The sequence below is a fragment of the Clarias gariepinus genome, chromosome 11 (genome assembly GCF_024256425.1).
Source record: "Clarias gariepinus isolate MV-2021 ecotype Netherlands chromosome 11, CGAR_prim_01v2, whole genome shotgun sequence".
Taxonomy (NCBI): Eukaryota; Metazoa; Chordata; class Actinopteri; order Siluriformes; family Clariidae; genus Clarias; species Clarias gariepinus.
The window spans coordinates 29,020,688-29,036,873 of NC_071110.1; the positions used below are offsets into that span (position 1 = coordinate 29,020,688).

Consider the following 16,186-nt stretch of genomic DNA (forward strand, 5'->3'; position numbering starts at 1 on the left):
TGTTTTGTTGTTCTTATAGTTGATGTTATTGATATTTTAATGATGTTGATGTTATTGATATTATTGTTGCGTATGGTTTTGTTGTTGATGTTATTGCTTATCATTGTTGATTATGTTGTTGTTGATGTTATTGATGTCATCGTTGTTGCTTTTATGTTGTTGATGTTGCTGTTGTAAATGTTGCTGATGTTATTGTTGCTCCTTTTTATGTTGTTGTTGATGTTGCTTATTTTGCTGATATTGATGTTGTTGACGTTGCTGTTGTTTTCTTGTTGTTATTGATGTTCTTGATTTGCTGCTAATATTATTGTTAATGTATCTATTGTTGATGCTGTTGTTCTTGTTACTTTTATTGTTGTTGAGTTTATTTAAGCTGCTTAACCCATACCATAACACCCCCCCCCCACCCCCACCCAGGGCCCCCACCCTCTATGTAGAGCACCTACACAGGGATCAGGGCTGTATATGACACAGAGCCACTAGAGGGACGGAGATGCAACTCAGTGTGGTCGGGCTCCACAGAAAAGGAGCGTGACAAACTGCAGTGTGTGTGTGTGTGTGTGTGTGTATGTGTGTGTGATCAGCGCTTATCTGTCTGCCTGTCTGTCTCGGATCTTGCCCATGCAGCAGTCTGCAGTCTAGCCCTGTCCCTGTGGATGGAGCAGAAGTTCTGCCGGACTCGCTCTCCCACCCGTAACGCGTTTCTCACCCGAGCGGCAGGATGTCGGCGGTGAGAGCTGCTGCACTGCTGGTGTGTGTGTGTCTCCTGCACAGCGTCTCTGCCCTACAGCTTCAGCCTGACATGTAAGTAATACAACTTCTACAAAACAGGAATAAAAGTGTGCTCTGATTCTGTATCTGTTTAATCACATTTACTGGGAAAGAAAGAAAAATATTAAAGTCAAGGTTAAGGATCTATTTAAAAAAAAAACCACTTTTCTCTTTGATTTATTCTGTAGTATAAATATATCATAATAAACGTATTAACTGTAATAACCATAAGTGTCCAGTAGATGTCGTGTGTCATGCTTTGTGATATTCTTATTAATAAATACTCAATGTTGAATAAATCAGTATAGGATTAAAATTAATAATTTATTTTAATATTACACAAAGATAACCCGAGTAAATACAAAATGTAGTTTTTAAATGATTATTTTATTAATTACCGGAGGAAAAAAAGCTGTCCTAAATTTTTTTGCTTTGTGAAAAAGTAATTTTGAAATTTAACTTGTCATACTGTCAGACCTGTTAAATAATAATAATTAAAAAACTTAAATAGAATAGTGAAGCATGCTAAAAGATCCCCTAAAGTAACACATCATGCCGCAATCTTAAGAAATGTAAGAACAGATGAGAAACAAACTAATTGATATTAGTGTGGAAAGGGTTACCAAACCCTCCACTTTGGCTGAATGGAAAAAATTCTAGAGCGGGCCAAAATTCCTCCAAGTGAAAGACTTTAGGATATATTGTGATGTGAAAGACTTTAAGATATATCTATCTCATATATCACTGCCAGTTATCTCAAACACTTGATTGCTTTTGTTGCTGCCAAGGGTGGCACAGCCATTTACAGTATTTATTAGGTTTAAGGGGCAATTACGTTCTCACTTAGAGTGAGGCAGGTTTGGACAGTTTTATCCCCATATAAAGAATTTAAAAACTGCATGTTGTACTCTTGTTGTTGTTTAGTTTATGTAGGCTGCTCAACCAACTGCCCCCTAGAACCACACCCCGCGCCCCCCATCCACTATGTAGGGCACCTACGCACATATCTTTGTGTAATATTTAAACTTGTTTGATGGTCTCAGTCATTTAACACTCCTGTTACCTCAAAATTTACTAACATCTTTCATCCTTGCGTTAATTCAACCCCAGCAATTTCAACCTCCAGAAAATTATCATAATAAAAATTGTTATCCAAGTTTACGTATAAAAGTAACTGAATATGAAGCAAAAAAACATTTTTTTTCAAGGATAATAGGATAGTTAGGTGTGATAGATATGCAAAAACACAAGGATCAAATACTTCAAATTCACAGCGCTGTAAGTCATTTTTCAAAATCATGACATCTTTATATTTTATGCATTTATTTTTGATTACCAAATTATTATAAAATTACCAGAATAGGCTGATCTTGTACTTTTACAACTCTTTTACACTTTTTCCTTGTTCCATGTTAGAGAAATATTTTTCTTATGAATTATAAAAAGGAGTTACTTTTTTATATATAGTATAGAATGAATAGAAGTACATTAAAAACACATAGTGATAAAAATTCCAGGTCAAAGTGTTATAAAAATTATATTATTAATTTACAATAATTTCGATAGATAGATATTTTATTTGAAATTTCTTAATTGGGATCAATAAATTAGCAACGTAATGTTTATGATAGATGCATAGATAATTTATTATTATTTATTATTTATATTGTTATTTATTATGATCTATCTATCTATCTATCTATCTATCTATCTATCTATCTATCTATCCATTCATCCATCCATCCATCCATCCATCCATCCATCCATCCACACACTCACTTTCAGTTCATTAATCAGGTCAGGGTTTTCATGGGTCCAGGAACACACCCTGTATGGAACACCGCTTCATCGTATGGCACCATGCACACATTCACACACACACTTATTTCACACACGCTTTCCCACCTTGTCACACTCTACCGTCTGGAAACTTTTCGGGAGCTGAAAGGAAACTGGAGAACCTGGAAAAGTGAGTTACACAGCTTTCTCATCTTCTAATCTGTATGCTTTCTCACTCAGGCCGAATGTGTGTGAGGAGCAGGAGGTGCAGATGATGGGAGTGCCCCAGCCATGTGTTCAGGCTTTCACACGCATGGCGAAGGTCTGGAGACAGGGCTGTTCTTCTCAACGTTGGTGCATGGGCTATGAAAGGAGGTGAGACACACACACACACACACACACACACACACACACACACACACACACACACACACACACTTAAACGCATACTTAAATGATTTGCTTGTCTTTCTCTCCTTTTGTCTGTCACACATTTTATGTCCTGTCTGCCCTTCATAAACGTGCATCTTTATTTGTCTCTCTCTCAGGACAGCCTACTTGACAGCATATAGACAGGTGTACAGCATGCAGCGGCAGACTGTTTACAAATGTTGTCCCGGGTGGACGCGGAGAGGAGACGAGGCAGGGTGTTTACACCGTGAGTACTCCGTCCAGATTTGTATAACTTCATTATGTACATGTATAATGGCTCATTTACACTAGGTGTTCATTTGTGTGTGTGTGTGTACTCGTTGTAGGACTGTGTTCTGCGGATACCTGCTTTAATGGTGGCAGGTGTTCACACACGGGGGACCAAGTGTGTGAGTGTCCAGCTGGCTTTCAGGGAACACGCTGTCAGTACGGTAAAGTTATTTCTGCTTGATCATTCGATCCTGTTTGTGAATCTGCTCAAAGAACCTGAGGTGGGGTTTAAGGGCACTGTAGAAGCTTAAACTTAAGAAAAGTTATTCCTCACTTTTTTCTAGCTGAAATGCTTCCTGACTTTGTGTCAGTGTTGGTTTTTATCCATCTTTTTCTCACTCATGACTAGTTTCCCAGGTGCTGCTGATGCAAAGCATGTAGACAATACGATGCTCCCATCACCATGCTTCACTTCCCTCCAAACACATGCACAGCCAATGAATGCTGATCAGCGTATGTTGTTCATGTAGTCCAGATTAATAAACACCTAGTTTATTGCCTCTTATCAAGGCTAAGATGATGGAACTTTAGTTGTTAAAATACATTTCCTTTTTATTTGCTACATTCATGTTAAAGGAAAATGATTAAAGGTGTTAATAAAACATTACTGACGTGATGAATAATATGCATTCCAATTTTGAAGTCATTAAACTTGTACATTTTCTGTGTGTGGAAGAAATATGAAGGGTTTTCTTTCTTGGCTTGGGGCTTATAACCCTTCCATCACCCTCACACACATACTGCTGCTTTGTATGTGTGTGTGTTTGTGTGTGTCCATGCTGGTGTGGGACACAAGTGTGAACTCAGGCAGGAATTTGTCACTGTGTGTTTGTGTGTTTGTTTTAGTCTGGCGCTTGGGATTAATATCAGGCGGTCATTCACTTTAACTAGAGATGTGTGTGTGTGCGTGTGTGTGTGTGTGTGTGAATAGGAAAGATAGAGAGAAAGAGAGAGAGAGAGAGAGATTGTCCAAGGTTGAGCTTTGCTTTCTAGCCTCTTTCAAGTTTTTCTGACTAGTACTGTTTCTTTGTAGTTGCTTTAAAAAGGCTGTCTATCTTCTGATGATCAAAACATCAAAGACTTTTCTGTATTCTTTTTCTCTCTCTCTTTTTCTCTCTCTCTCTTTTTCTTTACTCAAAGAACGAAAAATGCAAGTTGATCAGTTTTAAAACAGATAAAATCAAGGCAGGATTGTGATGTCTCCTATGTCTTTAAAAGTCTTGTGAAAGCACGGACATTGATTTGAACGCGGAGCTCTATAACGCAGGAGAAGCATGCGTTCTGATTACAAGCTAGCACTTTTTTTGCTTATAACAATGCTGATCTAACTTTTTCTGATTTTGAATCCATTCCACAACCTGCTTTGATGTGTGTTTGGGGTCATTGTCCTGTTGGTCCATTTTTTAACCATCTAGCTGCTGACTTACGGTTTGCTATTAATTTTTAATTTATGAACGGCAATTTTTTAATTGATGACATCATGATTAACACCTGCTACGATAGCTTTATTCCTTCAAACATACCTCTGGTCAAAATGTTCCTCCAGAAGGATTCTGCTTCGTCCACATGGTCTGCTGTAAACTTCAGTCGTGCTTGATGGTGTTGATTTTGGTTCTTCTTTCTAGGACAGTAGCCTTTCTAATAAAACCCATGTGACTGTAAACAGTGACACTGGTGTTCCCGTAGCTCCCAGTTTATGGCAGGCCTGTGTCTTTTATCCCTTTTCCACCAAATCTCTGGTGATGGGGTGGGTTTAGAGCTGCTATTGTTTTTCCATGGGCTAGTCATTACATCACTGTGTATGTTTGTGTACATCTTGTTTACTTTCCCAGTGATGCTAGCGGCAAAAAAAAATGCCAGTAGCAACTTCAACATGGTTTTGCGAGTAGTTCTTTGGGATCAAACCATCATTACTAGAAAGCATTTGGCAGCTTATTGCATTTTAAATGAATTTTCTTTATGTTTCATGGTAGATACGACATTTCTTTATGTTTCATGGTAGATACGATACACTACTACACAAGATGACGATCTCAAAATTTTAGGGGGTCGTGATAATCCTGACTAATCCAGCATATCTTTGTAGTAGCCCAGCAAAGTGTTGGTCTGGATTATCATGACCACCTATAAGTTGGAGCCAAGGAAAGTTTTTTTTTTTTTAAAGAAAGCCGTGCTTTGACTTTCAGAAACGAAGAACTTGTTTGAAATTAGTCACCAGCTCTACACCCACCTTGGTGTAAAAGGAGTTCCTATGGTTCCTGTTTTTTCCTGACCATCTGAACAAGGTTTTTTTTTTAAATGGGTCATTGATCAATGCTGTGTTGCCAGTCGAATCCATGCTGCTTGAGTTGTATTAATCTTCCTAAATTTATACAAAGTAAAAGCTGCAAAGTACCCGCGGCCGTCAGTACGGCCTTCTAATTATTTTTTACGGCAGCTGGGATTTGCGCTACCGTTCACTTAACTCTTTATTCTGCTAGCGCGAGAGCGTTTACTGTCTGCTACTAGTGAATCGATTGGGGATGGCATCGGCCTCCCAAATTGTTTTTTAAAAAGAGTCGGCAGATATACGGTACTTACCCACCCTCGCACAATTTATATCTGGAAAACACTGTAGTTTGAACTGATCCTGTAATCTGCTGTTCTTTAGAGATGGCTCTAAGAGACTTTCATGACCATCCTCTTTCTCAAATCTGCACTGAGCTCCTTGAACATTGCCATTGCCCTGTGTGTTGGGTGGCACAGAAAATCTACCAGCTGTAGTCATTCATCATCATCATCATCATCATCGTCACTAACAGAAAGTTTAGAGGTTTTGGACTTAACAATTTTAAAAGATGTTTCAGGATGTTCAGCATCACTTAGTTAATAATGTAAGTGGGTGTGTGTGTATTTCGGAGCCTGTGTTCATTTCAGAAAACCCAAAATAATTAAAACATTGTGATCTTTAGGTATTTATTATTATTTTTTTATTAAAGATGTATGTCGTACAATCATTCATCCCGAGGAAAAACCCAATTTAAAGAAATAATTGCAAACCAGTATTGCCATGACATTTATGTTCTGGATGAGTGTATGTAAACGTCTGACCGCAGCTGTATATTTAGTTACATCTCTCTCTCTCTCTCTCTCTCTCTCTCTCTCACTTTCGTTCTCTCTCTTTCCATTGCTTTCTCCCTTTTTCTCTCACCACTTCATGATCTTTTTTCCATCTGGCCAAGCTAAACATCCAAACTCCTCTTATCCAGTCCTTGCTTGTAAACAGGTGTGTGAGTGAAGATCAAGACTATTTTGTAATGGAGTAAGCTTAAACATTAGCTTATTACAAAAGTCGAATCAAACCCTTGATTCGACTTAGTTTTTTTTTCCAACATGTAGGACGATTATTTCTTAATTTTTGTAACTACGAGCTCTAAGTGAGGCTGCTAGCTGATCGGGAAAACAGATGACCCCTGCAACTAATGTTGGTTAAATGGCTCTTCCTTTTCGGGCTGCTTAAACCATTAAGGCCAGATGACACTGGGGAGAACGGCGTGGGGCTGTGGACATTGGGGGGTGGGGGGTGGGGGGTCGCAGAATGTTTCCTCACTGCTTCGGTCTGAGTTGGCACTGCTCATTAACCATGACCTAATGACTGATTCAGTGCCTTCAGCTGCTGTGTGTTTGGCAGGTGTGGATTAGATTTGTTTATTTTAACAAAAAAAGTCAGTCACCTTGACAAGTCACTAGCGTTCCTATGTGTTTTATGTGTCATAGCACAAGTTATGACAATAGTTCATATCAAATCATGAGGTGAAGTACTGTGGTGTAATTTCATAGAAGGGTTGTTATGGTCCTGCACGAGTTTGGCACAGGTTGAGATGCCAAAATCTAAACTTAGAAACAAGACCAATTGATGTCAAGGTCTTGTCTCCTTGAGTAATTAATGATGTCATGGTTTTGTCTGCTTAAGAAACTAAAAATGCCATGGTATTATCATCTTGAGCAACTAATGATATCATGATGTCTTCTTGAGCAGCTGGTAATATTATGTTGTGGCCTTCCTGAGCATCTGATAATGCCATGATGTGGTCTTCTTGAGCAACTGACATCATGACATTCATTGTATTTTAAATCAACTAATGATGTCATGGTATCATCTTCATGAGAAAATGATGATTACCAGTTGCTCAAGAAAACCACACCAAGACATTATGAGCACAATGACATCAATTGTTGAAGAAGACAATGCCATGACATCATAAGCTTTTTAATAAGACCATGACATCATCAGTTGTTTCAAAAGAAAATGCCATGACATTGGTTGCTGAAGAAGACCATGCCATGACATCATCAGTTACACAAGCAGACATGACCATGACATTATTTGCTGAAGAAGACAATGCCATGGCATCATTAGTCGTGTCAAAAGACAATGCCACGATGATGTCATGGCATTGTCTTTTAACACAACTTATGACATCATTAAGAAGCTCATGATGTCATGACATTGTCTTCTTCAACAACTGATGTCATAATGTCCGCTTGAGTAACTGATGATGTCATTTTATAATCTCCATGAGCAAATGATGATGTCATGGTGTGGTCTTTTAAAGGAAATGATGATGTCATGTTGTCTCATTAAGAAGCTGATGATGTCATGGTCTTGTTTCCTTGAGCAACTGATAATGCCCTTGTGTTGTATCCTTAGAAAATTAAAGATGCCATGATGTTGTCTCTATGAGCAACTGATGATGTCATGGTGTTGTCTCCCTGAGTAACTGATGATGTCATGGTGTGGTCTTCTTGAGCAAGTGGTAATGTCATTGTGTTGTATCCTTGGAAAATTCAAGATGTCATAGTGCTTTCTCCTTGAGCAATTTATGATATCATGTTGTTGTCCCCTTAAGAAATTGATAATGTCATGGTATTATCTTCGTGAGCAACTGATGATGTCATGATGTCTGCTTGAGCAACTGATAATCTCATGGTGTTGTCGTTTGAGACAATCGACAATCGACAACTGAACGTCATTGTACTGTTGCCTTAAACAACTAATGTCATGGTGTTATTTCTCATCACATATGGATGCTATGGTGTTGCTTTCTTGTACAACTTTCTTGTAATTACATTGTTTTGTTGTCAACTTCACCATCTGGTTTTCATGGTGGTTCCTTACTGTACAGCTAATGATGTAACGACAATGCCTTCCTGACAAACTGCCGTCAAGATGTTGTTGTCTTATGGAGCAATTGATGATATTGTGGCATTTTCAAACTATTTATAATAATAAATAAACATCTGGAACATAAGACAGTAAAATGAAACACGATTCCCACAGGATCATGTTGCTACCTACACCAACACAGGACTAGAGTGCCAGTCAAAAATTTGGACACAATTGGTGATTTATTTTCTACATTTTAGAACAATACTGGAGATTTCAAAACTATGAAAAAACACATATGTCATTAGGTAATTAAGTAACAAGTTGGTATTTTAAGGCATGAAGGTCAGCTGTTCTGAAACAGATCTTGAAGGAACAGGATTGTGTCAAGTGCATTTGCGAAACCCATCAAGCACCATGATGAAACTGTCTCTCATGAAGACCTTCCCACGAAATCAAGACCAAAACTCACCTCTGCTGTAGAGAAGTTAATTTAGAGTTACCAGCCTCAAAAGTCACCATTTAACAAACAGCACCTCAAATTAGAGCTGTTATAAAGGGTTAGAGAGCAGAAGTAGCAGATACATCTCAATATCAACTGTTCAGAGGAGATTATTACATATTTTGGATGCCTTCAGTATTGTTTTTTGGAAAGTAGAAAGAAATATAAACCAGGAAAGACCATGGAATTAGAAGGTGATTATTAAAACTAAACAATTAAAACAGTGTACATAGATTAAGCAGTTTTGATATGTAATTATTTAGTGCTATAAAGCTTTATGGTGGCACGGTGGATTAGTGGGTAGCACTGTCACATGGCACCTACAGGATTCGGGTTCGATTCCTGTGTCTATGTCTATAGAATTCGCATGATCTGCCCGTGCTTGTTGGGTTTCCTCCAGTTTTCCTCCACAGTCCCGAGACATGCATAATTGGTGTTCCCAATATGCTAGTAGTGTTAATGTGCATGTGAATAGTGACAGAAGGTCCTACCACGATCATAAAAAATGGGAATAAATGCAACGGTCCCTAGTTGTACTACAGAGGTTCCTAGATCTATAGATGAATTGATGGAAAATGTTTTATAGATTACTCTTAGCCTATTACTTTAAAACTATATCAGGTTGCAAAAATGTTCACGTTCTCCACCATGTACAGTATTTATCGGATTCGGTTAATACATGATCAATGAAGCAATAAAGCAAACTACTTTACTGTGTGTGTGTGTGTGTGTGTGTGTGTGTGGTGTATTAGTGTATTTCAGAGTGGTAGGAAGATTTTATTAGATTTGTGAAGCCTCTTGGGAAGAGAAATAAAGAACAGGGAAGACATATAGAGAGATACTGTATTGGAAGAAGAGGAGTAAATAAATTTATGATATGGTTGATTCATGAGTTTCATATTCATCTGTGTGAAATGGATTTTGGGCAACATAGGTACACACACACCCACACACACCCACACACTTCTGTTTCCAATCTGGGATGTCAGCAGATTCAGTCTGTTCTGTGTTAATGCCCCTGTTTTGGCCCCCTGTGCTTTCTGAAGCTCATTACAACACGACCTGAGACACTGGAAACCATTTCTCTCTCTCTCTCTCTCTCTCTCTCTCTCTTTCTCTCTCTCTCTCTTGCTCTCTCTCCTGAAGCAAAATAGAAATATGTCTGAATATTCCACCCATCCACACGTCATGTTGCCTATAAGCAATTACTAACGCCACTATTAACCGAGATCTGTGCTTCCATCTTCTCCGAGAAGTAACATGATGTGCTGAGTCAGCAAATAGTCTCTGACCCCTAAATCACGAATCGGCGCTCCTCACTAACGATCAGAGCAAATAACGACTCCAAAAGACAGGAAGGTACACAGGAAACCCTTAGGCACACACTCTCTCTCTGTCTCTCTCTCTCTCTTGGTTTCTAACTCCCTCTGTCACAAAGACACACATACTTGTAAGGAATAAACATACATACATGTGTGCAAAGTTTATACAGACATGCAATTGTTAAAATCTCTCAGAAATCTCAAAAATCGTAACCAGACCACTGAAAGTCCCTGTCCTGTCTGCTCTATCTCTATATGGTTTATGATGCAAGATGATGATGTTGGCCATTTTTTAAATAATTGCTTCATTTGGTCAGTGTGGACACAAGCATTCCAGGCTCGGGAACCCGCGTCCACTTGGAAGGGTGGTCTCTTTTGAGCATGGTATGACCTACTCAGGCACGGATCAGATATGGAAGATACCTGAACATGGAGACGTCATCAGTGTTGTGAGTCTCCTCCAAAATGACAGCCATACTGTATCTGTTCCACCAAACATCCACAAGAACGACTTTCAAAACGTGTGTGTGTGTGTTTGTGCAAATGTGTAATTAAAGAAGAGTCAGGAAGCTCGAGTCAGTGTTTACACCGAGCTTAACACGGCTGGTCAGGTGCTAAATCAGACACCTTCAGCTGTTTATTTTAGGGCTTTTCACCCCACTGTTATGTGTGTGTGTGTGTGTGTGTGTGTGTGTGTGTGTGTGTGTGATATTACAGTGTAATAAGAATGAACAGATGTTCAATATCTTTTTATTTCAATTTGTGCCATTTTCTTTTGCCTTAAACTAACTTGACTTTGGGTAGGGTTAAAAAATAATCAGAAAGGTAGCGCAAAAACAAGCAACCATTTTTACGGATAATTGTAGCGCCAAACAGTGGCTTTGCTAACCATACCCCTGGTATAGAGGTAATCCGAGCATGTTAGAGAGTTCTTTCTTTCTGTTTGTTTTCTGTTTATTTTTCTATTCATGTCTGTTTTTGATTCACTAACTCAATCTGCCTTAATTAACTCAGCTCGTTAGCGCACCCCTCTGGAGTGACCAATCATCACGTATGCGTCACGCAAGAGTGCGCCAGGCCATGTGCTAACGTTAAGACAAGATTCTTTCCATCCTTACTGGACATGCGATGAATTCGGATGATTTGCCAGGAGAGAGATGTGTTAAAGCCCGCTGCTGGAGCTGATTAACCAATAGACAGCGCCACCATTGTATGAAATGAGCACAGGTTTGCTGGGGATTTCTGTTTGCCTCATTACAGTACAGTATGTCTCTTCGGGTTGAAGGGACAGCGGATATTCCTGAGACAGCCTTCTGTGCACCGTCATGAATGAACTTTCCATGCGAGTTCATGTGCGGACTGGGGAAAGAAGCGCTCCCAATGTCGAGAAAACAAAGAAAGAGAAAGAGAAGTAGACGGAGTAATTTTTCCAACAGAATACAGTACTGATGAGTTAAAATAAATATCCACCTACATGCCCAGAAAAAGAAACCACACTCTAACCTTAACTATTCCAAATATTTCAAATGAGTTGTACAGTTTCCTATTCAAGGCTGTGTGTGTGTCCTGTGTATCATTTTAATCCCTGAAACATGAACTAATGAATAATGAACAGCTTGATGAAGTACATGAAACACACGTCTGTTTTCCACAATCTTATGTTCAATCTCGATGAAAGAAAGATTGAAAACAGCATTTCGAGAAACGTTAATCTATCTGACAGATATAAACATGTCCTTTCCTGATTTGCTAGTGTGCATTCTGCCCCACTGAGCTTCCATACTTTTATTATTGCGTCTAGTGGTTAAATATGGTAACTACAACAAACAGTAATAATGTCCTACGAGGGAGGAGTCACACTTACCCATGCTTGCTCCATGAAAATTTACAGTGAATGAGGAGCAGGGGACAGGGCGATTCTTTTCAGTTGTTCATGGTCACAACAAACGTCTTATTCCAAGACATTATTTATTGATTAACTTTTGTTTACATGCTGATTTCAATGTCAGGGATGTTTCTATCATCAAGGCGCTTAACACTCATTCCGTTCTATAAAATCAAGGTAAATAAATCATCATCATGATTTGATGTGAATCATTTGAAAAGTTATACAGGTAGTCCCTGACTTACGAATGAGTTCCGTTTCCCGGGAGCATGTTCATAAGTCGAATTTGTTCTTAAGTTTGACAAAATGAGTCTTATACTGCCATCACGTGGGAAAACACAAACATTCGTAAGTCGGGGACTACCTGTTTTATGATTTTTGGAAATATTGATACATATTTTCACAGGCTGTTTTTTTTTTTCACAGGCAAGGTTACGTTGTATTAGTTTCTTTACTAATATTGTTCTGAGTACATTTGCAAATCTACACACTTTCATCCTGTAGGTGGCAGTACGCACATAGTTGGTTCTGTGAGCTACCAATAAACACAAATAAGGAAACAAGTACACGGACGATATTTTGGAGAAAATGTCCAGAATGATCCTTCTGTCTAAATTGCCAATTTATCAGGCTGGTCCGTGCCCAACTTTGGGGTTTGTTCCCATTTCTTTAATCGAATCTTCATAATTTAAGAAATGAGGAGGCTCAAGATTTTTGCACAGTATTGTATCAAATACAAATAAAGTTTTGATAGATAGAACATTTTTTAAATCCTAAAAAGACATAATAATTTGATCATATAATCGAGTAATTGCTCCATAGCAGCAGAGGGCGCTGTAGAGCTGGAAGATTTAGTAATGTGGCAGTTGGCAATTTGTCAGTTGGCATTTGGCAGTTGGTACCAACACACACTCCAGAGTTGGAGATGTGTTGATTTGTCAAATGCACTAGCAGCAACAAATAAATAAATATGTTGAATAAAGATAAAGACAATAAGCTTGAGCAGTAACACTACAGATAACCTTACAGCATATATGTTAGCTAGAATTCCTCTCAGTTTTGAAATAACCTTTGGATCTGACTGAGGTTCATGTTTTGTATCGAATCATGGCGGCTTTAATCTCTATTAAATGTCCATCATATTTTATATTGGAACAGTATGGCAGGCTCGTATTTTATACTAACTCTTCGTTCCCTTCAGTAAATCTACCTCGAGGTTCTTGAAACCCAGCTTGAGATCCGTGTCCAGGCTGTGCTACAGCTGAGTCTGTAAAACAAATCAGTGTGCGTTTCGGTGTCTGGTTCATCCTGGGTAAAGCATAGCTCATGATTTATTTTAAAACCCAAATCATAGTATGGACAGAGAAAGAGCAGGCAGGCTCTGTTCATAATAAAGGCGCTAGATGTTAGAACCTGTTCCTCAAACTTTGGCTAGTAACACTTTTTTATGTCACTTCTATAAATCAAAGAATCTGTGAACATCAGTGTGTTATTCCAACTGTGTGTCGTACTTCAAGCAGTTCCATATCCATGGGCATTGACATGGCGGTCGTCTATTATTCGCTGTTATAATAAGCTCCACTCTCCTGGGAGGGCTTTCCACTAGATTTTGTCTCGTTGCTTTAAGAATTTGAGTTTATTCAATTCAATTCAATTTTATTTATATAGCGCTTTTAACAATGGTCATTGTCTCAAAGCAGCTTCACAAAAATTTAAGAATTATATATATATTTTTTTAGAAAAGAAAAGAAAATATTTGGAAGTGTGTATGTGTGAGAAAAATGTGTCTAGATAATAATTAGATGAATGAATAATGAATGAAATGTCTCTGATGAGAAAGCCAAGGGTGACGGAAGAAACCTTGAGAGGAACCAGACTCAATCAGGGAACCCATCCTCATCTGGGTGATAACAGATAGAAATAACATCATGTGTGTTGTGCAGGTGAAAGTTCAATATAACAGAAGTTGTGTAGATTAACATGAAGTCCAGTTCAGCACAGGGAGTCAGTAGGTGCAGAGGGCAGATGGGGTCTGGATCACTGGAGGCACAGGAGCAGCATGTGTAGCTCCAGCCATCATAAAGCAGAATCCAGCTGGAGCTGGTCCTTCTCTGGATGCCTCAGGATCCTCGCAGGGTCAGCCTTTGTCTACTGAAGCTGGCACAATCTCCAGATGCCTCGGGATGGATAGAAAAATACAGAAAAGATGGAGAGAATTAGCGTAGTTGCCATTCAGGATAGGTGTACTGGAGTATGAAGTTATGAGATGAGTTACGCGTATGCCAGATTAAAGAGATGCGTCTTGAGTCTACTTTTGAATTGGGAAACCGTGTCTGCTCCCCGAACACTGTCTGGAAGGCTATTCCAAAGTTTTGGAGCTAAATATGAAAATGCCCTGCCCTTTTGTAGATCTTAAAATTCTGGGAATTACCAGAAGTCCGGAGTTTTGTGGTCAGTTTATGTATCTGCAAGCATTACTGAGCTCATCCCAAAGGTTTTCAGTAGGATTGAGGTTAGGGATCAGGGAGTTTTTCTACTTTAAATTTGGAAACACATGTCTTCATTGAGCTCGTTTTGTGCAGGGGGGACATTGTGATGCTGGAATAGGGTTTAGTTCCAGTGAAGGGAAATCCTAATGCTACAGCAAGGCATTGCAGACAGTTATGTGGTTCAAGCTTTGTGGCAGACTCAGAAAAGAACCAGGTATACTGTATGAGTGATACTTTTGACTGTAAAGTGTATCTTGCAGTATTACAGACCATAAAAACACATGGTGCCACAGGTGCCACAAACATATTAAATGTTCTGAAAAGTTCCATAATTAGTCTATTGAGTCTCTAAGTGAATCTAAGGAACATCCTGGTGCAGTCTGGTGACAGTCTGTGATTTTGTATACCCAAAATGGTGGTGTACGTCAGTAGCACATGTGACAGAATGAGCTAATTTTTTAAAAAAAAACTTTGTTTTGTTACTGAAAGTACGTTTCATCCTATTTAATAATTCTAATAATTTAATAGGGGCAGAAATTTAATATTTAAACTGTTTTGGTTTCAGTTTTTGAATAACTTCATTTAAAACAAATTTAAAAAAAAATCACATGGCTTTTAACCCTAAAATTGTCAGCGAAATGCTATGTAATGTCTTTCAAAATGTGTGACCCATTAAGCAGGACTGGGTCAGGGCTCTCATGGCTTTAATACAGCGTGAAATTGGTTGTGGACAAAGTATTGATATGCTGTGTATAAATCAAACGCATTTAACAATTACACTCCTGGATTCCACAACATACTGCATGAAACACATCGACTGAGGCAGCTCAGATAGCTAGCCAGTTGATGGTAGACATGAATCTGGACTTGATAAAGCCATGCATGTCTTTTTAGAAGATCAGACATGAGAGAAGCTAATGATGCTAACCAGATCTTCTTTGCATGATGTGCGGACAGAATGCAGAATCTCATAACCAAGGCCGACAAACAACATCTTGTTTAAAGTGGACACCACATGCTACATTAGAAACCTGGTTGGAAAACGAACATAGTTATATACTCTTTGTTTCTTAAATACATAACTAGCAAACTAGCTACCGATGGTTTATTACATTACATTAGTTCCATGCATTAGCTAACTAGCAAGTTAGCCATAGTTTATTACATGACATTTGCTTCCAGGTTTTAGCTTGTGCAGTTAGATCATAATGTGCATAACTAGCAAATTAGCAGGCCATGCTTTATTGTTACATACCACAATTGTCCTGATGAGAAAATTAGGCCACATTCAAAATCAAATCAAATAGAAATTTTATTTGTCACATACACAACCATACACAGTACGATATGCAGTGAAATGCTTATACGACTGTTCCTGACCTAAAAACAAATAACAAAATAAAAAGGGAATTAGAGGGAAAGATGTGGTCCGTAGGTATAACGGACCACACGGTTATCATTTGTTAACCCATTTCCTAATGTATATTATCTTTAAAAAAATATGGTTTACATTTTTAATTTATGTATCAATGGTATGCATCTCTACATGTTCACACCTAATGATGATGATGATGTGGAGCCTTAGAGATC

At 38.5% G+C, this 16,186-nt stretch overlaps 1 protein-coding gene across 1 annotated transcript in view; it reads left to right on the top strand.

Moving 5' to 3' along the window:
- Positions 1-538: 538 nt before the first annotated feature.
- The window catches only part of megf6 (multiple EGF like domains 6), a 58,845-nt gene continuing 43,197 nt past the window's right edge, over positions 539-16,186 (top strand). Inside the window, exons 1-4 of the mRNA XM_053507982.1 lie at positions 539-804; positions 2,791-2,925; positions 3,099-3,208; positions 3,309-3,413. Of these exons, the coding sequence (XP_053363957.1) occupies positions 722-804; positions 2,791-2,925; positions 3,099-3,208; positions 3,309-3,413 (433 nt within the window). The 5' untranslated portion in view covers positions 539-721. The remainder of the gene's footprint in view (positions 805-2,790; positions 2,926-3,098; positions 3,209-3,308; positions 3,414-16,186) is intronic.